The sequence below is a fragment of the Podarcis tiliguerta genome (genome assembly GCF_965153285.1).
Source record: "Podarcis tiliguerta genome assembly, chromosome: 10".
In the NCBI taxonomy this organism is placed as follows: domain Eukaryota; kingdom Metazoa; phylum Chordata; class Lepidosauria; order Squamata; family Lacertidae; genus Podarcis; species Podarcis tiliguerta.
The window spans coordinates 7,843,747-7,866,206 of NC_139543.1; the positions used below are offsets into that span (position 1 = coordinate 7,843,747).

The 22,460-nt window shown below is 44.0% G+C and overlaps 2 protein-coding genes across 5 annotated transcripts in view; one reads left to right on the plus strand and one right to left on the minus strand.

Moving 5' to 3' along the window:
* Positions 1-14,625, plus strand: part of PUS7 (pseudouridine synthase 7) — a 30,563-nt gene extending 15,938 nt beyond the window's left edge. For all 4 annotated transcript variants that reach the window (XM_083399728.1, XM_083399730.1, XM_083399729.1 and 1 more), the window contains 10 exons: positions 637-714; positions 1,187-1,315; positions 4,154-4,279; positions 4,728-4,789; positions 6,448-6,608; positions 7,348-7,474; positions 8,838-8,939; positions 10,251-10,380; positions 11,423-11,514; positions 13,660-14,625. In XM_083399728.1, the coding sequence (XP_083255854.1) occupies positions 637-714; positions 1,187-1,315; positions 4,154-4,279; positions 4,728-4,789; positions 6,448-6,608; positions 7,348-7,474; positions 8,838-8,939; positions 10,251-10,380; positions 11,423-11,514; positions 13,660-13,796 (1,144 nt within the window). In that variant the 3' untranslated portion in view covers positions 13,797-14,625. The remainder of the gene's footprint in view (positions 1-636; positions 715-1,186; positions 1,316-4,153; positions 4,280-4,727; positions 4,790-6,447; positions 6,609-7,347; positions 7,475-8,837; positions 8,940-10,250; positions 10,381-11,422; positions 11,515-13,659) is intronic.
* A 1,805-nt stretch (positions 14,626-16,430) lies between these two features.
* On the minus strand, positions 16,431-22,221 carry EFCAB10 (EF-hand calcium binding domain 10). Its single transcript, XM_083400168.1, has 4 exons — positions 22,083-22,221; positions 19,776-19,940; positions 17,962-18,046; positions 16,431-16,640 (listed from the first exon to the last, which is right to left on the minus strand). Exons 1-4 carry the CDS (start codon positions 22,177-22,179, stop codon positions 16,604-16,606), a joined length of 384 nt encoding a protein of 127 aa, XP_083256294.1. The 5' UTR covers positions 22,180-22,221; the 3' UTR covers positions 16,431-16,603.
* Between the last annotated feature and the right edge of the window lie 239 nt (positions 22,222-22,460).

Sequence of the window (22,460 nt, forward strand, 5' to 3'; positions counted from 1 at the left end):
CCCGAGACCAGGCCTCCGTGGGTCGTGCTCTGCCCTTGCGCAAGTCCTCTTACAGGGTGGAATATGTCCTTTAATTGTAACAGTGCTTCGCACTTGCCTGGATGAAAAGGAGCGTGTGTTTGTAGAAAGCACTGACATTTTTGCAGGGCTGGAAGGTAGCCTCCTGTACAGAGGTAAGAGTCACATCCGTTACACCACCAACTTTGTCCACCTGCTGACATTGCAGCCCCTTTCAAGGTCGCCCTAGCGGGAAGCTGGCCCTCAAATTTATTTAAATGATACACTGCTGGCAAGCAAAGGTACCGTATTTTTCACTCTATAAGACGCACCAGACCACAAGACGCACCTAGTTTTTGGAGGAGGAAAACAAGAAAAAATATATTCTGAATCTCAGAAGCCAGAAGAGCAAGAGGGATCGCTGCGCAGTGAAAGCAGCGATCCCTCTTGCTGTTCTGGCTTCTGGGATAGCTGCGCAGCCTGCATTCGCTCCATAAGACGCACACACACATTTCCCCTTACTTTTTAGGAGGGAAAAAGTGAGTCTTATAGAGCAAAAAATACGGTAATAACTTCTATGCTTCTTTCCCCTGCCTGTTTTGCTAGTGCTGAAGATTTTTCTTTCTCATTTTTTTAAAGAGTTAAGCCAAACATATTTTCATATATGGGGACGAAAGACAAAAGGGCTATTACAGTTCAAGAGATCGCTGTTCTCAGGTAAGTAGAACCAGGGCGGTGTTTAAATGTTACCTGGCTTGCTGACAGAAATATTTGAATATTATTATTATTATTATTAATTGTATACTGCCCTATACCCATAGATCTCAAGGCAGTTCACAAAATAAAATCACAATATAAAAATAATCTTACCTGTGTGCAAGATGGAAATAATTGATTTTATAAAAGTGTTGTGGCATTCAGTAAATACCCAAGGCATTTGAATCAGTCATCCCCCAATTCTGCAGAGTACGTGGCTGCAGTTAGATTTGAAAACCCTCAGTTTTAAACTGGGGGCATGAATGTTAAAAAGATGTAATGAATGGGCTGCTGGAATCACGGTTTCAGAAATAGGTTTCAAAAATACAGTCTGTACCTGTGCTTCAGTCACTGTACAGTAACTCCAAAATCAATTATCCGGTGTGGAGACCCCATTTTTGTGAAATCTTTCCCTCTCTATCTCCATGTTTAGAATCACGGCCCAAAGGCTGGCTCACTTAAATAATTGCTTGATGAATTTCAAGCTTGGAAACTTCAGTTACAAGAACCACCCGCTGAAGCTGGGAGAATTGCAAGGAAATCATTTCACAGTAGTTCTCAGGTAAAAGTTCTGTTTTCCAAGGCTGCTTTGTTACAGTTTAATGCTTTATGTTAAATCCCACTGTGTTGTGTGAAAGATACGATAATCACAGTTGACTTGGTGTTCTGTATATTTTTTTCTGTTGGAGAGATAGAAAATCCATTCATGTAAGAGTGGGGGCTGTATTAAAGAGATTTCTGAACTTCACAATCGTCAACAAAAAATGTGTCCAGCTTTGTTTTTCTTACCCAGGGTTATAGGAAAGATAAAACAAAGGGAGGTGATTGGTCTGGTAGCATCAATGTTAGGAATATCCCAGATTTAAAGAATGGTGGGTTAGATCCAGATTAAATTTGTTGCATTGGACCCATTGGGTTCTATTCAGTGCTGCATGAGCAGCGTTCCGCTTGCGCAGCATAACTTCCCCTTTCTCTCCTTTGCCTGTGTGCCCCCCAAAATCTGATACCCCAGATCAGGAGGGTATGCAGGGGGCTGCGGAGGAAATTTCATTGCAAAAGCTGAAGTATGTTATATGAGTGGGAACAGCAGTGTTGATCTAAGCGATATATTTATATCTAAGCATTGGCTACACTGAGGAGTCTTAATCGTGGCCACAGTGATCCATGCGACGGTCATCTCCAGGCTTGACTACTGTAATTCGCTCTACGCAGGGCTGCCCTTGAAGCTGTCCCAGAAACTCCAGCGGGTACAGAATGCTGCAGCGAGGCTCCTCACGGGCTCTCCGCCATGGGAGCATATTCACCCAGCGCTTTTCAAGCTGCACTGGCTCCCAGTGGAGTACAGGGTCAGATTTAAGGTGCTGGTTTTGACCTTTAAAGCCCTTCACGGCCTAGGACCCTCGTACCTACAGGACCGCCTCTCCCGGTATGCCCCACGGAGGACCTTAAGGTCCATAAATAGCAACACCCTAGAGGTCCCGGGCCCTAAGGAAGTTAGATTAGCTTCAACCAGAGCCAGGGCCTTTTCAATATTGGCTCCGGCCTGGTGGAACGCTCTGCCTCATGAGACCAGGGCCCTGCAGGATCTGATTTCTTTTCGCAGGGCCTCTAAGACAGAGTTGTTCCGCCTGGCCTTTGGCTTGGAGTCAGTTTGATTCCCTCCCCCTCTTTCTTTTTTCCTTTCTCCCCCTGTGATGAGGCTGCATTTTAATGTTTCAATGTTTTAATGTTGTATTTTAATCTTGTTTTTAAGTTGTAATAATAATAATAATAATAATAATAAATTTTATTTATATCCCGCCCTCCCCAGCCGAAGCCGGGCTCAGGGCGGCTAACAACAGTAAAACAGCACAAACAACACTTTAAAATCATTCATTATAAAATTAATTAATTCAAGCCACTGGCAACCATTGGGCCAGAGCGCTGCGAAGATTGCCAATGGAGGGAGTCAGGCCTTGTATTCATTCAACTTGTTTTTATTGTTGCTTGTTAGCTGCCCTGAACCCGGCCTTGGCTGGGGAGGGCGGGGTATAAATAAAATTTATTATTATTATTATTATTATTATTATTATTATTATTATTATATTTCAGTAGGACCTAAATTGTTTCTAATGGGACTTAAGTTTGTCTAATTTACCCTGAACACGATTCTTTCTTTTTAATACTTTTTTAAAAAAATATTTTTTGCACAGCCTGATTTTTCTTTATCGTGCCTTTTTCTTCTGGATGCAGCTCTGCCTGAACAGCTGCCAGGGCAGCGTTTGCATGCCTGGGCACGATTGCTCTGCAGTTGTGGAATCTGGAACTTTGCCCCAGGTTTGGCTGCTTGACAATCTTAAGCAATTCAGGGAGCAGTCATAACAATGACACCAGGCTAAGTTGGTATAAAGTCTTCTTCTTTGGCAATCCCTCGTAGCCGAGTAAGATTGTCTTCCATAAACACGGTTTTAACAATGAGTCCGTAAGTGACTGTGGAGGCCAATTCTGGATCCACATGTCCTTCCACAGCAGGGACATAGGTTTCCGGGTGGGAGTTGATCACAGTGTGGATTTGCCAAGCATGCCTTCCTCTTAGCACGTTTCTCCCTTGCGTCCTGAGTTCAAGCGTCTTCAAAGCCCATGACACCTTTGGTAAAGGCTGTTCTCCAACTGGAGCTCTCGTAGGCCAGTGTTTCCCAGTTGTCAGTGTTTATACTACATTTTTTTAAGATTTGCCTTGAGACAGTCTTTTGTTAACCACCAGTATTACTCTTTCCATTTCTAAGTTCGAAATACAGTACAGTGGTGCCCTGCAAGACGAATGCCTCGGAAGACAAAAAACTCGCAAGACGAAAGAGTTTTTCGTTTTCTGAGTTGCTTCGCAAGACGGATTTCCCTATGGGCTTGCTTTGCAAGACGAAACGTCTTGCGCCTTTTTTTAAAAAACCGCCAATGCATTCCTATGGGAAACCGTCAATACACAGTGGTGCTTCGCAAGACGAAAAAATTCACAAGACGAAAAAACTCGCAAAACGAATTAATTTCGTCTTGCGAGGCACCACTGTAAAGTAGTTGCATTGGAAGACTATCATCAGGCATCCACACAACATGACCAGTCCAACGAAGTTGATGTTGAAGAATCGTTGCCTCAACACTGGTGATCTTTGCTTCAGAAGTAGGCGAGGGTCTGAGAACTGATCTAGTCAGAAAAGCTATTTTTGCAGATAAACTTGATTTTTCTTCCCTGCTCCTGTTGACTCAGGGCTATAAATCTAAACACTCAATGGAGAAGCAAGATTGACCTCTGAATATATCTGTGCATAGGATTGTGCTGTTCACGTGCCAATTCATCGTCTTCACGTTCTAACGCGCGGTGTGTGCCTGTGTACTTTTCTCCTAATATAGTTTTTTCTTTTATCAGAAATATAACCGGGACCGATGATCAAGTTCAACATGCCATGCAGTCTCTCAGGGAAATTGGGTTTGTTAACTACTATGGGATGCAAAGATTTGGAACCACAGCTGTGCCTACATATCAAGTTGGAAAGTGAGTTCCTTTTATTTGGCATATATGTGGCACCCTAAAGCAGCTGGGAGCCCAGTGAGTAGGAATTTGGGGCCTGACAGATACGGATTCAAACCCCAGATCACCTGTCGCCTGTGGCCGGGAATGGGCTGCTATTTCTCAGCTTTAGCCCCTGTCAGTAATAAAAAATCAAATCAAATCATAAATCTCCTAGGCCATATGAGTGTGGGAAGGATTGCATATGGAATACAATGTTTAAAATTTTGGCTGCTGAAGGCACACTGTAAAAAATTTTCATTTTATAGGAATGGCATGTCTTTCCTTTGGAACCTTTAGTAGAACTAAGATTGCAGCCCAACCCACTTGTTTGCTGGTTCAAGCGATTCTGTGTTTTGCCTTGGCAGACTCATAGGATTTTCCTTCCTTGCTGGCAATGCAATATTAACCAGATGTTCTTCTATATTTTTAGAGCTATACTACAGAATAACTGGAATGAAGTCATCGATTTAATCCTAAAACCACGTCCTGGAGGTAAGTAATTTTTTTAGCCGTTTTGGACTCAATTTCATTCAACAGTGGTTTTACATACTGAAAGGAGCACTTCTATATAGTTTGCCTGTTTATGTTTTGAAAGCAAGGGATTATATTAATAAAAATATCAATAAACAGCTACAGTGGTGCCTCGGGTTACAAACACTTTGGGTTACAGACTCCGCTAACCCAGAAGTGGTACCTTGGGTTAAGAACTTTACCTCAGGATGAGAACAGAAATCGTGTGGTGGCGGCACGGCAGCCACAGGAGGCCCCATTAGCTAAAGTGGTACCTCAGGTTAAGAACGGTTTCAGGTTAAGAATGGACCTCCGGGACTAATTAAGTTTGTAATCAGAGGTACCACTGTATTCATTTAAAAAAATAGTAATAGAATGGTTCACCACAGTCATACATAAAACCATACAATTAAATCCATATAAAAATTTAAAATCAGAAATCTACTGAGAAGGATATTTTCTTCATGGCCAGCAAAAGTTTGGCAGCGTATAACAGTTTCCAACAGCCGCTTAAAGTTTAAAAGAAGCGGCTGAATCTCTGTTAGCAGAGCATTCCACAGGACTGGGCCAATAATGGTAATGGCACATTTTCTTGTTGCTGTCAAATGAGCCAGTGTCCAACATATAGATCCTAATTCATTTCAAATTGTGTCCTGATTCTATAATGCTAAGTATCGTAAGCTGGTGCTGTAGGATGGAGCTTGATATTTAAATTCAGAAGCTTTAAAATGGGGAAACAAAAGGATATGTGGGTTGCAGGGTAGGGAATAGTTAAAAACCCAGCTAAGAGCACAAATTGAAGATGGAAATATAGGTGGTCCACTTGATATGTGGGGACAGCTGTGGTTCCAGATCTTTGCATCCCATAGTAGTTAACAGTTAACATGAAGCTCTGAGGAAAATGGATTTTAAGGGCAAGCATGCTGGATTTTAAGGGCAAGCATGCTGGTGTTGGGACGCGGGTGGCGCTGTGGGTAAAAGCCTCAGCGCCTAGGGCTTGCCGATTGAAAGGTCGGCGGTTCGAATCCCCGCGGCGGGGTGCGCTCCCGTTGCTCGGTCCCAGTGCCTGCCAACCTAGCAGTTCGAAAGCACTCCCAGGGGCAAGTAGATAAATAGGGACCGCTTACTAGCGGGAAGGTAAACAGCGTTCCGTGTGCGGCTCTGGCTCGCCAGAGCAGCGATGTCACGCTGGCCACGTGACCCGGAAGTGTCTTCGGACAGCGCTGGCCCCCGGCCTCTTGAGTGAGATGGGCGCACAACCCTAGAGTCTGTCAAGACTGGCCCGTACGGGCAGGGGTACCTTTACCTTTATGCTGGTTTGTGGATCTAGATGTCAGACAGCGTACTTTGCACCCAGCGGATAGGTATTTGCTGAAATTCAGAGTGACTTTGATGAGGCTAACCTCAAGGAAGATGAGTAAGGTGTGCAATATAGCATGTTTCCATCTGTTCCAGGTGGTTAACTGAAAATGCAGGATAGTTTTGAAACTGGCTGAGAAGTATTTTGTGTTGTAGATACCATTGACTTAGGTTCTGTGTGGGCCTGTTTTTGAGCTGAACTCCTTTTACAAATAAAAAGGAAACCCGCTCACACGGTTTGAAATTAAAGCCCGTCCCATTTATTCAAACGGTTGTTGCAGCTGAAAAGGGATACTTGGTAAAATGCCGAGAAGAGTGGGCAAAAACGAAAGACCCAGATGTGGCCCTCAAAAAACTGCCCGTGAAACGGTGTGTGGAGGGACAGCTGCTCCGGGGACTTTCAAAGTACGGACTGAAGAATATAGTCTCTGCATTTGGCATAGTAAGTTGAAGCGTTTGCTTGTTTTTGTAGACAGTCTCTGAGCATGTCTGAAAACAACTTAGGGGTGAAGTCAAATTTATAGTGAATGGTAAATGGCCTACTGGAGAAAGTATGTCCCCCCCCCCTCCTTCCGTCCATATTTTTCATTAGGGTTTATTAGTTCTGACTTGCCAGGCCAAAGGGAGTTGTTTTTTAAAGATGTAAATTGAGCCAGAGGCCCCTAGTATTTTCTGGCGTGTATTTAAACCATTAACAGTGCCGTCCTTACATATGTCTGCTCAGAATTGAGTCCATTGGGTGGTGCTGTGGTCTAAACCACTGAGCCTCTTGGCCTTGCCAAACAGAAGGTGGAAGGTTTGAATCCGCACGATGGTGTGAGCTCCTGTTGTTTTGTCCCAGCTCCTGCCATCCTAGCAGTTTGAAAGCACACCAGTACAAGTAGATTAATAGGTACGGCTGTGGCGGGAAGGTAAACGGAGTTTCCATGCGCTCTGGTTTCCGTCAGGGTGTCCTGTTGTGCCAGAAGTGGTTTAGTCATGCTGGCCACATGACCCGGAAAGCTGTCTGTGGACAAACGACAGCACCCTCAGCCTGAAAGCGAGATGAGCACCGCAACCCCATAGTCGCCTTTGACTGGACTTCACCATCCAGGAGTTCTTTACCTTTACCTTACCTTACCCCAGGCATGCGCCTTACAAAATTAGCATCATGTTGATTAACACTTTTTCCTGGTCTGCAGATCCCAAGAAATAATCGTTTGATGTATATTCATAGCTATCAGAGTTATGTATGGAATAACATGGTGAGCCGCAGAATAGAAGAATATGGACTTGTTGCTGTGCCAGGAGATCTTGTACTTAAAGGAGGTAAAATGTCAACATTGCTTGATGTCAGGGCGTGTGTGTATGTGGTGGCACATAGTCAATAATACATTTTGGAATATTTTCCTAGTATCTTGTTCCCTAAAACTAGAGGTGAGCACATACACCCTCTCGTTTATTTAGAATAAGGCTTGGCAGACCAAACTTTTAAAGTGTTAAGTGGAACAAGTTTTTTTTAAAATGCCCAATTCTGGATTATGCTCTTGGTTATATCATTGGAAGTTCGATGGGATCTGAAAGTCCTTTGAGCCCGTCTCCCTTCTCACTCTGGATATGGCAGCGAGCTCTTCCTCCCAGTCGTTGCTCCCAGCTGGATTCTGGTATCCTGTGGGGTACTACATAAGGAGATTTCACCCCTCCCATATCCAAGAATCTCCTGAGGAGTCTGCGGATTCTGCAGAGAGGAGGAGGCATGTTCTGCTCTCTACTTATTCTGCTCCAGCACCACATCAAAGAGTCGGTCAGTGAGTCGGTCGGTCAGTCAGTCAGTCAGTCAGTGTGCTGGAGAGAGAGAGTGTTAGAGAGAGATTGTGTGTTTAGATAAGGTTGCTGCTAAGAGCAGCTGCAGACACTCAGTGCGGTTTAGCATTCATTTATGCTTAGGCTCATTTAGCTCTGTATATAGTTGTATAATAGTTGTAGATAGAATAAAGAAGATATTCCACACAGCTGCTCTCCGAGTTGTTTATGTACTCTGCTAGACTCTGCTGTACTCTGCTGTGCGACGACTGTCTACTTGTGGAAGTGAATCCGGTGCTCACAACTCTAAGCTGTGAGTCCACAGCACTTTGACCTGTTCCTGTGCAGAAGGTGGTCTCTGGAATGGCTACCCAGCTCGCCTAGCCCAGTCGGGCTGAAGTGGATGAGTCCAGTTAGTGGCATTGGCTCAAGGGTGATGCTGACACTACGTTTCCCAGGTTACCTGAGCTCTGGAACATGGTTGTTTGGAAGTCCCCTGTGTTCACAGGAAAGAGGGCTTTTCAGGAAGGGCTTCAGTGAGATACTGCTATCACTGCCTAAGTTAAGTAGGAGGTTTGGTGGGGGAGGTCTTCAGAGGGCAGAGGCACAGATTTTGGAGAGGGAGGACGTGGTGATCCGACTCAGCAACACTAGGACTTAGATTTGCCAGTAATTTGTCAGTGTACCTACCGGTGACAGTCTGGTGCCTTCCATTGTGTACAATTTTGTGCTACCCAGGCTGCCTAATCCTGTTTGAAACTGTATGTCCTCTTTGCTTTGTTCCTTGTTAAGGAGCTCATAAAGATAACACAATCAAGAAAAAGATTTCTCAGTAGGAAATCTGGTTGAGATGACCTGGAGATTACTTGAAACATCCTCTTGCTTTTAGGTACAGCTGTTTATATCGAAGAATCAGATGTTGACAATTACACCATCCATGATGTTGTGATGCCATTGCCTGGTTTCGATGTTATCTATCCAAAGCACAAAAGTAAGAATTCTATTTAAAGTCAAAAGTGGATGATATGTGCATAATCAGGTTTGCTATGCTGGCAGATAAGTGCTGGGGATGAGTGTCTGTACAAAAGTAACTGTCAGGGAACTGCCATCAGTGCCGGAGGGAGAGAGCAAAATCCAGAGGGATTCCAGAGAGCGTCCCGGGATTGGGAGAGGCAGCCCATCTTCTGGGGAAGAGAATCAGCGTAGCACCAGTGGAGAAGGGGGGCAGATGGGGGAAGCGGCGAGGCGGTCCCATGACTCCTTGCCGGGGACCAGCGGGGAGAGGAAGGGTCCTCCGCTGCCTAGGCCCTCCTTGCGCAGAAGGCTTTCGTGCAGAGAGAGTAGGAGGAGACTAGGCGTCAAACAGCTTCTTTGCTGGAAGAAGTTTAAGAAACGCCCACTGACGGATTCTGCCAGCGATTGAGACAGCCACGGGTGAGTGGCTGTCCGGACAGAAAAGGTTCACTCAGGCAACCCAGCCAGGTGTTTGCACCGGCTTACGCGCGAGCAACCCCTAGAACCACTACAGTAACTAAATGGGTTTTGTATCTGATTTCAATAAGCACAGATTAAATAGGTCCACTGACATCAGCTGGCTTCATTGATTTCAATGGATTTACTAATGTGACTAACATTTGATGTATAAATATTGCTGTATATTAATGGAGAATTAGGAGTATTTTCTGTATTTGGATCAACCGTAATTTAGTTGTAACCATATTTTAAGAGAAGATCATTCAGTCATTAAATAGTGTTCTCCAAACTAGTAGGATCAGGCATTAACGAAGTGCGGCTAGCAGGAGAAATAGAAAAGTTTTTTTTAATAAATATTCATCAGCTTGTATGCTAAAGGGAGAAGGAAGGAAAGAGAAACAGTTTGTTGGAGACAAATAGTCTAGCAGCATCCAGATTTAGGGCGTGTGCTGTTATTACTTCGTTCCTCTATCCCCAGCTGGTACACATTGTGTGACTGGAAGCATGTTAATAGATATTTTTAATAGGAGTGGAGGCACATCTAACTAATAGGGGCTTATATGATCATGGGCTTTGCTGCCACCCTAGTTCTATTTAGGATGATTGCCTGCTTACCAAAATGGCTTGAAAGTAGGTTTTTATATTCCAGGACCAGGGATTTCCTACAAATAATTCCTTATTAAATAGAGCTTTAAAGAACAAAGACTATGCTTTTGGGCCACGTTTCAGCATTACAGGTCAGAATTGCATCACATGCAAGAGTGGAAACTTACAATGCATTTGCCCTGAATTCCATGATGCCATTCATTTATATGTCTTTTTACGGCAGTTGGGAAAGCCTACGAGGAAATATTAGCCGCTGACAATCTCGACATCAGTAACATGAAGCACAAAATTCGAGACTATTCCTTATCTGGAGCCTACAGAAAGATAATCATCCGACCTCAGGATGTGAGCTGGTAAGTAAATAGCACACAGTTTAGTAGCCAGAGGAGGAGACGGGTGATAAGCCTAACAACTGCTACTAGAAATGATGACTTTATTGCTTCCAGAGTGTACCAGTTGCTTGATCTTAAGAGGGAGAGGGCTGCTGCGTTCATGTCCTGCTTTTGGAGACCCCAATGAGCATGGAATATTGCACTAGATCGGTCTTTGGACGGATTCAGCAGATTGTTTTTACATTCTGAACCATGTGCTTACTGATGGTTGTGCTCCACTGCTTATCTCGAAGAGCAGCATGAAGCCACAAGTCTATACTGCTGCTGCTGCTCAGTTAAAAAGGAGATAAAAGTTCCATGTTTAAAGGGGAACCCAATATGTATGTAACAAAGGTAACATTTAGTGTTTAACCTTCGTTAGAAAGAAATCCCAAGTCCTCCAAGATTCAGCCGCAAGACTCTGCTGAAATACTTGAATAAATCCCATTGGTTTCAGAAGGAACCAAGTAGGCGTGGAAAGTATTGCAGTGTTTAAGCTAACAGGCTTTGCACTGAAAACTTGTTGCCATCTTCAAGCTCAGATGTGGGGAACCATTTCTACCAAGTGTTCTGCTGCTTTATAAAACAGTCTCCTAGAATAATGATACAATGAGGAATTTCTAATACAGGTACAGTGGTGCCTCGCAAGACGAAAATAATCCGTTCCGCAAGTCTCTTCGTCTAGCGGTTTTTTCGTCTTGCGAAGCAACCCTATTAGCGGATTAGCACTATTAGCGGTTTAGCGGCTATTAGCGGCTATTAAAGGCTTAAGGGATTAGCGGATTAGCTGCTAAAAGGCTATTAGCAGCTTAGTGCCTTAGAAAAAGGGGTTGGGGAGCGAAAAAAAATCACAAGAATCGCAAGACATTTTCGTCTTGCGAAGCAAGCCCATAGGGAAATTCATCCTGCGAAGCGCATTGAAAAACGGAAAACCCTTTCGTCTAGCGGGTTTTCCATCTTGCGGGGCACCACTGTATATGATTCATTGTTGGGCACATTTTAAATCTCTCTATCTTTTTTAAAGGGAGCTAGTTGTGTATGATGACCCTAAGATTCCATTATTTAATACGGACTTAGATAAACTGGAAGGAAAACCACCTGCAGTTCTTGCAACAGGTAATATTTTTTCAATTGTGCCAAATATGATTATTCAGCCATGCATGTCCCTTTTTAACAACAACAACAACAACAACAACAATAACTTTTATTTGTATCCTGCCCTCCCCGGCCGAGACTGGGCTCAGGGCAGCGAACATCAAATATATAACATTGGTATAAAATCAAACAATAATTAAATTACCTCCCAAAAACAAGTCAGGATCAAATTAAAATCTAATTAGATGGCTTTCCGCAGAATTAGGGTTGGGAACAGTAGATGTTCATAAGGCCCAACTGATGCTCACAGAATCTAACTGCTTAGTACAATGGGTTTTTAAAAAAATAAAATGTTGGGCTGAAAGCTTTAAAAAGTATGTTTCTTCCCAAAATTAGATACTGAGCTAATAGACAGAGTTAAAACAGCTTACCAGAAACACTGGTACTTTTGCAGTAGAGATAAACATGAGCTGGCCTCTTTGAAGAGATGCGAGATACTGCTGATGGAGGCAAAGTTGCTGCCAAAACAACTCTCTCATTTGAGGGAGAATTGAAGACAGCCCTCAATTCTTGGTCACCTCACCCTCTTTTGCAATAGTTGCTCGAGGATATCAGATGCCTCTTGGCAAAAATCTGGTTGCCAGTCTAAAGACAAAATGTAAAAAAACATGGCGCAAGCTCTTTCAGGGGCAACTGGACTTGCTAGCAGACTGGTTTTGTTGAGTTGATCCTTCACTACTACCTTAGAGATGTTGTTGGATTACAAGTCCCATCATCCCTAGCTATAGGACCAGTGGTTGGGGACGATGGGACTTGTAGTCCAACAACATTTGGGGACCCAAGGTTGAGACAGGCTGCTATAGAGAATTTTATCTTTTTTACTATAAAGGATGTGTGTGTACTCCTGTAATGACACCGCCCAGGGAACACCCATTATTTCTCCCTCGCTCTGTACATTCCCACCCAGGAGATCAGATTCCGAATTCCTGCAGATCTGTATTTCTCCCAGCCTACATCTTGTGGCTCGATTTGCTTAAAGGCATCCGTCATTGTGACTTCAAATCTGCAAAGCAGGTTGAGAGATCCCACGGGAAGGAAGTGGCAGCCCACCTGAGTGTATGTTTAACATTAAGATCTTGGGAGTGATGTAAACTGAGCGGTTGGAGGCAATGTGTCTCTGAATACCACCTGCTGGAAACCACAGGAGGGGAGAGCACTCTCTTGCTCAGGTGCTGCTTCCAGGTTTTCCACAAGCATCAGAGAACAGGATGCTGAATAGATGGGCCATTGGCTTAATCAAGCAATCTCTTCTGTTTTTTGTTTTTTAAAAAAATAATATTTATTAATGGTTTTTTAGTTACAAAAGAAAAGAAAAAGACAGTAAAAAAAAAATAGGAAACAATACATCAAAAATAACAGAAAAAAAACCAATACATCAACACAAGAAGAAAAAACAAAAACATTTAAAAACACATCCATTTTCCATATCTTTATCTTTCATTGACTTATTTCCTCGACCTCCTCCCACCTCCCATTTTTGTATTCCAGTTAATAATTAAATCAGCAAATCCTTTCCGTCTTTCACTGCTTTCTATCGTTTAGTTGTCTTAATTTATTTTAACCTTATCTTACCATCAAGATCTTAAAATTTATCTATACTTAAATCCTTATCATATTTCTACTAAAGTCATATAATTTCATTCCACCATTTCCCAACATTCCTTAATTATGCTATATTACTCTGAATAAAATTTTAAAAATTTTCCCAATCTTCTTCCACCGTCTCTTCTCCCTGGTTTCGGATTTTGTCAGTCTTTTCTATCAGTTCCATGTAGTCCATCAGCCTGGTGCTCTTCTATCCGAGGCTCTTAACTCTTCTCCCTGTCCTGTCTGTAGATTTCTTTTGATGCCAAAGATTAAATCCCAAAGGGATTAGCAGCTCCTTGATTCCGTCTCAGTAAGTTTGCCCATACTCCATATTCGAAGCTGTAGTCCAAAAGATGTTCCAGGACAAGCAATCTCTTCTGAAGTTATTACGTCAAACTTAACACTGGTTGATATTTTGCTCCTCTGGGGGAGGAAGTCAGCTGTGTGACAAACTCTAGGCATATTTGATAACCCGTGGTTTTTTCCTTCTTCTCCTAAACATTAATTTACTTATGACAGAAGGCAGATACAAGGCATTGAAGATGGACTTTTCTCTTCCCCCATCAACTTACGCTACAATGGCCATTCGAGAAGTGCTAAAAATGGACACAAGCATAAAAAACCAGACACAGCTAAACACAATATGGCTACGCTGAAGATCCTTCGCAGTGATTGGATGAAAGTTTTAACATGAATCTGGTTTCGTATTTACTAGTTCTATCCAGGCAATTTCTAATTAAAATTGTATTTTTGTATTAGCTCGAGGTATATAATTTCAAATTCATTGTAAAATGGTGTTTATAAAAATGTAACTTTTGTTTTTAAGTAATCTGAGCAAACACGGTGCTTGAGCTGTCTGCACAGTGCAATTTTGCTGGCGTAGAAGAACATGGGTGGCTTTGCTAGTATTTTCGGGTCTGCAGAAAGCGTTTCTAAAATGTTTTCTCCAAATACAGTAGTAAACATGGCTTCATGAGTTTGGTACAGATGAAAACTGATTGCAGGCATGCGTAACACTGCAGTTCAGGAAATCTAATTAGAATAGGGTACTGATGAATGCATATTTATAACCAGTGAACAGATATATTTAGCCTTAAGAGTGCTGATAAGCTCTGCACTCACAACTGGCAGAATGTTCATGTCTTTTATGCATACACAAATGTGTACAGCTGCTTTTATTTGAGCTGTAGTTCATTAAACTTTTGTGTTGGTTTTTCACAACCTATTTCAGTTTCTGCTATGGGTAAAGCAGTGAGCAAACTATGTCGGAGTTTGTACCCTCAACAAACAAGGTTTAGCTCTAACATTTGTGGTTTGTCTGTTGCTGGCAATAGATGAACTAGGAAAATCTCTATCCTGGCATGTCAGGATTAAATAGCCATTCTTAATTGAACAGCTCTGATGTTGTACTCTCATTTTATTTCTAACACTCAACAAAAATATGTTTTCTACTGCTTGGTTTATTAAAGAGTGTACTGAAACCTCTTCCCCTTTTTTTGTTCTTGTGCCCCTAATTTCTACCAATATTATTTATGTCTTTACAGGCAACTCCCCCTTTCCGTGGCAGTTGTGTTCTGGGTCATTTTGCGCTTGTGTGAAATTGCTTATAATCAGAACGCCCATTGAAAAATCCTGCAAACACCCCATTCTGCCCCTGCCATGATCCGCCCCTTTTTGTGACATTTTTGAGTCACTTCCTGGTTTGGCATGATGCATGTGTGCGCGGTTGCGCACATATCGGAAATGCCTAAAATGGTTGCCGCCTGCATTTGACTTATTTAGTCACTTACTACAAAAAAAAGTTTCCAAGCAACTTACTAACAGGATAAAAGACAAAAAGGCTTTCTTCATTATCACACAGCAAAAAATGTATTTCTGCACACATTCATGTGACAAATGTACAACTTTGGGAAAAGTTGTGCTTTTGCAAACAACTCCACAAATCCAAAGCCATTTCCCCCAAAATTTACTAAGTACAGTGGTACCTCGGGTTAAGTACTTAATTCGTTCCGGAGGTTTGTTCTTAACCTGAAACTGTTCTTAACCTGAAGCACCACTTCAGCTGATGGGGCCTCCTGCTGCCACTGCGCCGCCGGAGCCCGATTTCTGTTCTTATCCTGAAGCAAAGTTCTTAACCTGAAGCACTGTTTCTGGGTTAGCGGAGTCTGTAACCTGAAGCGTATGTAACCCGAGGTACCACTGTACTGTAAAAACCAAGATACAGGTAGGTAGCCTTATTGGTCTAACGTAGTAGAAACAAAATTAAAAAAATCGTTCCAGTAGCACCTTTGTTGTTGTTTAGTCGTTTAGTCGTGTCCGACCCTTTGTGACCCCATGGACCAGAGCACGCCAGGCACACTTCTGTCTTCCACTGCCTCCCGCAGTTTGGACAAACTCATGCTGGTAGCTTCGAGAACACTATCCAACCATCTCGTCCTCTGTTGTCCCCTTCTCCTTGTGCCCTCAATCTTTCCCAACATCAGGGTCTTTTCCAGGGAGTCTTCTCTTCTCATGAGGTGGCCAAAGTATTGGAGCCTCAGCTTCACGATCTGTCCTTCCAGTGAGCTCTCAGGGCTGATTTCCTTCAGAATGGAGAGGTTTGATCTTCTTGCAGTCCATTGGACTCTCGAGTCTCCTCCAGCACCATAATTCAAAAGCATCAATTCTTCGGCAATCAGCCTTCATTATGGTCCAGCTCTCACTTCCATACATCACAACTGGGAAAACCATAGCTTTTACTATACGGACTTTTGTTGGCAAGATGATGTCTCTACTTTTTAAGATGCTCTACTTTTTAAGATGCTTTTTAAGTAGCACCTTAGAGACCAACTAAGTTTGTTACTGGTATAAGCTTTCGTGTGCATGCACACTTCTTCAGATACCTTCAGGTCACCTTAGTTGATCTCTAAGGTGCTACTGGAAGGAATTTTCTCATTTTGTAAAAACCAAGGTTTCTGTTTTTAAAATGGATAAAGGCAAACTCTGAAAAATGTTTGCCCCATGCCTATTCTCTAAACAGGCAAGGGGCAATCATTTTTCATCCTGTTCCTTTTTGTTCAAGCTAGAGCAACTTCACAATGTGGCAAGGAAATGTGTAATTCTTTTCCTTCTGGTTTAGAAATGGCCCATAAGAGTGACACTCATAATCTATTTACTGATCTACATAATATACCTTGCATCTTGTAGGTAGTGAGAGGTAAATATAAACAATAGGTATCATGAAGGAGAGAGTTTGGGGCAATACATATTTATAAAGCCTCCCCCCCATGCAGTAAAGGGACTAAAACTGCTTAATTTTGGCTATAATGAGCCCAGTATTTATTTGACAGGCCAAATTCTAGAATTGCTATAGTGTTGGTGCAGTTGTTATTACACCAGGAAAAGTCAACTATATATAATAGAAATACTAGTTTCTCAAAAGTAAAATATGAAGTCAAGCAGCTTTAGATCAGAACACTGAAGATTAAAATGCTCCCCACATTTCAGCAAATTTTTTCATCCTGTGGGAAAACAAAAAGCAACAATTAGAATGTATAATGGGCATACCATTCACTGTTCCCAATATACAGTATGAGGCTGAGAAGCATGTCTTAATTACATTGAACAGAGAAATTTCCTGCATGTATTTTGTTTACTCAACATCATTGCATGCTAAATCTGTTCTGGATTGTGGTCATTTTATTTTAAGTACCGAATGTTCTTCAAAGAATCTTTGCTCTGCGTTTGTTAATGCCACTTATTTCTATCACAGCTCACACTTTCCTAATTTTTCCACAGTAAACATGGCAAGTTTTCTTTAAAGTTAATCGCCTTCAAATGCCATAAATTTCAGTGGGAGAGATTTAAGCATTCACTTAACTCTCACTGAAATAAAGGTAAAAGGTAAAGGTACCCCTGCGCGTACGGGCCAGTCTTGACAGACTCTAGGGTTCTGCGCTCATCTCACTCTAGAGGCCGGGGGCCAGCGCTGTCCGGAGACACTTCCGGGTCACATGGCCAGCGTGACAAAGCTGCTCTGTCGAGCGAGCACCAGCGCAGCACACGGAAATGCCGTTTACCTTCCCGCTAGAAAGCGGTCCCTATTTATCTACTTGCACCCGGGAGTGCTTTCGAACTGCTAGGTTGGCAGGCGCTGGGACCGAACAACGGGAACACACCCCGCCGCGGGGATTCGAACCGCCGGCCTTTCGATCGGCAAGCCCTAGGCGCTGAGGCTTTTACCCACAGCGCCACCCGCGTCCCATAAAATAAGTGTACCGGTAACTTAATGCTAACTGGCTAGTTTCTGTTCCCAAAAGCTGTAGCCGGGAAATTCCAAACGTTGTAGTTGGCATTCGTCTTGTCTTGAGAGACAATGGAGTGCGCCTTTGTGAGTAAAGCCATACTGCTGTGTTAGCAACACGGAAGTGACCTCCCTGGGGTGCAAGCCTGAGCAGCGTGTATGGAGGTCCTGGGCTGCCCACACGACAAGCCCTTGCTTATGTGGTCCGAAGGAAACAAGGAGTTGCTGGAAGGAGGCCACCCAGCTGCCTTAGGGACTCCACTCTGGATTTGTGTAGGGTTTGCTCCTTGGCCTTTTCTTCTCCCACAAGATATCCCACAAAGCAGCAGAGGTTTAGGATCAGTTTTCCTGCACCTATATGGGCTATCTTCCCAGGTTGACAAGCCCTATCTGCCTCTCACTTCCCTCTACAGCATGGGTAGGCAAACTAAGGCCCGGAGGCCGGATCTGGCCCAGTCGCCTTCTCAATCTGGCCTGCAGACGGTCCAGCAATCAGCGTGTTTTTACATGAGTAAAATGTGCCCTTTTATTCAACTTACACTTTTCCCCTGAACTCCTCTGCTGTCATAATGTCAGTTTCTTCATAAATTTCATCCTGGATACTTAATCCCAAAGATTCAAGTGCTAAAATAGGGGAGAGGAGATGAAAGATGCTTAGAGAAATGGCTGCTGAAGCATACAGAACTCTTATAGTCAGTGCATTCTTTTCCATCTTCAGTTCTGCTTAGACAACTACTCAGATGTGGATGGGACAAAAACCTCAACCCAGCAAGCAACCTGTACATGCATGTATCCTCCTCTACCACTGCATAAAGTAAGGAGAATCACATTTTACTGGGTTTATCTAAATGAATAATAATAATAATAATAATAATAATAATAATAATTTATTTATACCCCGCCCTCCCCAGCCAAGGCCGGGCTCAGAGCGGCTTACAAGCAATAATAAAAACAAATTGAATGATTACAACTTAAAAACAAAAGTAAAATACAACATTAAAATAATGGAACATTAAAATATTAAAATGTAGCCTCATCGCAGGAGGAGAAGGAAAAGAAAAAAGAAAGAGAGGCAGGGAGGGAATCAAATTGGCTCCAAGCCAAAGGCCAGGCGGAACAACTCTGTCTTACAGGCCCTGCGGAAAGAAATCAGATCCTACAGGGCCCTGGTCTCATGAGGCAGAGCGTTCTACCAGGCCGGAGCCAATATTGAAAAGGCCCTGGCTCTGGTTGAAGCTAATCTAACTTCCTTAGGGCCCGGGACCTCTAGGGTGTTGCTCTTTATGGACCTTAAGGTCCTCCGTGGGGCATACCAGGAGAGGCGGTCCCGTAGGTACGAGGGTCCTAGGCTGTGAAGGGCTTTAAAGATCAAAAGCAGCACCTTAAATCTGACCCTGTACTCCACCGGGAGCCAGTGCAGCTTGAAAAGCACTGGGTGAATATGCTCCCATGGCAGAGACCCCGAGAGGAGCCTCGCTGCAGCATTCTGTACCCGCTGGAGTTTCTGGGACAGCTTCAAGGGCAGCCCCGCGGAGAGCGAATTACAGTAGTCAAGCCTGGAGATGACCGTTGCATGGATCACTGTGGCCAGGTCGGGACTGGAAAGGTAAGGGACCAACTGCTTGATGCGGCGAAGGTGGAAAAATGTCGCTTTGGCTGTTGCTGTAACTTGCGCCTCCATGGAAAGGGAGGCGTCAAGGATTACACCCAAACTCTTAACGGAAGGCATTAGATGGAAGGCTGAATGAGCTCAGATCATAGATTAGGCAGATCTGACATTCAAACACATATAGTACAGCGTAACTCGCATGCCGTTATCTCCATATAGCAAAGAGATACCCTTATCTTCTCATATCCAGTATCTAAAAACAAGGCTGGTTTATGATGGGTGGGTGAGAAAGGAGAGATGGCTGCTGAAGAAGAACCCAGCACGCTTTACTGTACTGAGTTTTTTTTACAGAACATCGCTCCCCAATGTTACTTGTTTCCTTTTATCAACATCAGGAACAACTAACAAACAGTAGAAATTTACTTAATATAAATCTAAAGGATTTGTTGTTTTACTCACTAAATTTCTATAAAGATTAGGCTGAGAATAATCTTGAAGCTGTTTTTCTCATGCCTAAACTTGCCACATGTGGCCAAAATATCCCACAGCAGGGGTGGCAATCTACTCACAGTTAAAAACTTGCAGTGATCTGCCCCCTTTTTGGGGGGGTTCATGAGGAAGCACCCATTTTGGGGGGGTGCATGGGGAGCAAAGGTGTTATCTGCCACAATCTACCTGTTGGACATGCCTGACCTACAGTATATGAAATGAGATGTTCATTTAAAAAAACGAAGGGCCGCTAACCTCCTTTGTACTGTGGTATGGTTATGTAACCTTGGCCTGCAACGTCTAGCATTTCAAACATTGCGTCCACGTTTGACTCGTCCATAAGATAAGGAAAGTCCGTAGAAGTCATTTTTGCATACTTTATCTTCTCCAGTGTCTTTATCAAAAACTCTCTTGGTCTGTCTGTAAGATAAAAACACACATACGTTCCCACTTCAACTTGTCCTGGTAGATACTCTCACTAAAATGTCTAATGTTTTCTAGGCATTGTGCAAAGGTTAAAAAAAGATGTAGGCTTTATCTCCAGACTTTCAGACTAGGATACAAAAAGAAACAGGTATGGGGTTGGAAGAGGAAAACAAGCAAGTTCGGGTACCAAAGCTTGCCAGTTACATAAGGTCCAGGTTGAATGGCCACTAGGTAGTTCTGGAAGAGGAGAACCCAAATAACAACTTGTCATAGCCAAACTGTTGTTGGGAATGTTTCTACTATTGTTCAGAGGCAGCTGAGCATCTTTGGTTCATTAAGTTGCACTTTCCCTGGGAACTGAAGCACTTACGGTATTTAATCATGATTGACAATGGTTTTCATGACCATGCCGTGGGTAGGGAGAAACAAACTGTGATTCCATGTTTGGAGGCACGGAAAAAGCCAAGCATCACGAGCAAGGTGAGAGTGGTAACTGGGCAGTGTGCGCTAGCAAACTGCTTGTTCACGGTAAGCTATTTAACCGCGGATGCCGGCAATGACAAAGTTCCATTTGTGAAAGAGGGTTTTCCTGTCGCCTTCTGTAGCATCACTGAAGTTTCTTCCGACACAGTTCTGTCTTCACAGGAAATATGCATGAGCTCTCATCTACAGGTCCTTGCCCCTAAAACACATGTCAGCCCGTGAACATTGTGAGGGGCTTGGCAACCAGGCCTCAATTCCACATGTTCTCTGCACTTCAATCCTCCCTACTAACTTCTTTTACTAACGGGACGCGGGTGGCGCTGTGGGTTAAAGCACAGAGCCTAGGACTTGCCAATCAGAAGGTCGGCGGTTTGAATCCCTGCGACGGGGTGAGCTCCCGTTACTTGGTCCCTGCTCCTGCCAACCTAGCAGTTCGAAAGCACGTCAAAGTGCAAGTAGATAAATAGGTACCGCTCCGGCGGGAAGGTAAACAGTGTTTCTGTGCGCTGCTCTGGTTCGCCAAAAGTGGCTTAGTCATGCTGGCCACATGACCCGGAGGCTGTACGCCGGCTCCCTCGGCCAATAAAGCGAGATGATCACCGCAACCCCAGAGTCAGTAATGACTGGATCTAATGGTCAGGGGTCCCTTTACCTTTACTAACGTCCAGTGGCGTAGCGTGGGGGGTGCAGAGGGGGCCGGCCGCACCGGGCGCAACATCTGGGGGTTAGGGTTAGGGGGCGCAAATCCACGGGTTAGGGGGTGCAAATTTCTTGCCTTGCCCCGGGTGCTGACAACCCACGCTACGCCACTGGTAACGTCTCCACCAACTAAGTGCTGCTGGGTTAGAGGACTGAATTGGCACCCCTGCCACACATTCTCACATACGGACCCCCCTGGGATCCAGGAAAAATGGGTGAGCGAAGATCTTCATTGGGAACAAGCAGGGAAGAAAGACTTAACATCCAGGATCTGCTGCCTGAGTGGATCCTTTTCCCCTGAGGCAGTCGCCTCACCTTGCCTCATTGGCAGGCCGGCCCTGTTCTGACATTTGCACCTGTGGCAAAATTATCCGTGTCACATGGCAGTCAGGACCAAGTGAGCTGTGGCTGTTGGGAGGGAGCACCCAATTTGGAGCAGCACAGATGGGTCCCCTACACAGGGTGCCAAGCCGAGAGGGGAGTAAATATTATTAACAACACCAAACAAACAAACAATAATACAGTGGTACCTCGGGTTAAGTACTTAATTCGTTCTGGAGGTCCGTTCTTAACCTGAAACTGTTCTTAACCTGAAGCACCACTTTAGCTAACGGGGCCCCCTGCTGCCGCCACGTCACCAGAGCACAATTTCTGTTCTCATCCTGAAGCAAAGTTCTTAACCCGAGGTACTGTTTCTGGGTTAGCGGAGTCTGTAACCTGAAGTGTATGTAACCCGAGGTACCACTGTAATGATAATAATAATAATAGTAATAGTAATAATAAAAGCTATATTTATATGGGCACCTAACAAGAAGATCCATTTAAAAGCAACTGTACCAAAAGGAATTATTGTGAAAATAATGGTTCTTTGGGTGGGTCAAATCCTGTCCTCCCTCCAGGCACCATATTTACCTGAGGGGGACAAGAGGCATGGCCAGGGTGAGGCGGGCTTACCTGGCCGGTGGTAGAGCAGCAAGGCGCTCAGGTTGTGCAAAAGCTCCGGGATTTTGTGCTGCGCCAGGTAAGCGCGACCCTCCGCTTCGCGGTCCATCGCCGTTGCTAGGAGACCGGAGGGAACGCTCCGGAGGTGGCGGGGGGGGAAGGGGCGGGTCACGTGACGAAAGGGCTTGGCGGCGACGGACCAATAAGGAGAGAGCCCTTCAGTCTCGTTTATTTTAGTACCGCCCGCTCGGCTGCAGGAAACACAGAGCAAGCGGGGCAAGCAAGCTTGCAGCTCACTTCAGAGGAAGCAGCAGTGGGAGAGAAATTCGGAGTTAAGCCTCTCCTGAAGCGGAGACTCTCTCTCTCTCTCTCCCTTTTGCTGAATTTGGG

What these genes read in the sequence shown, in the direction of transcription:
- EFCAB10 (XM_083400168.1), bottom strand. Translation starts at nt 22,179, where the DNA reads ATGGACCGCGAAGCGGAGGGTCGCGCTTACCTGGCGCAGCACAAAATC. An exon ending in GCTGCTCTACCACCGGCCAG is followed by an intron (nt 19,941 to 22,082) that starts GTAAGCCCGCCT and finishes TTTATCTTACAG; the next exon opens with ACAGACCAAGAGAGTTTTTG. An exon ending in CATACCACAGTACAAAGGAG is followed by an intron (nt 18,047 to 19,775) that starts GTTAGCGGCCCT and finishes CCCCTATTTTAG; the next exon opens with CACTTGAATCTTTGGGATTA.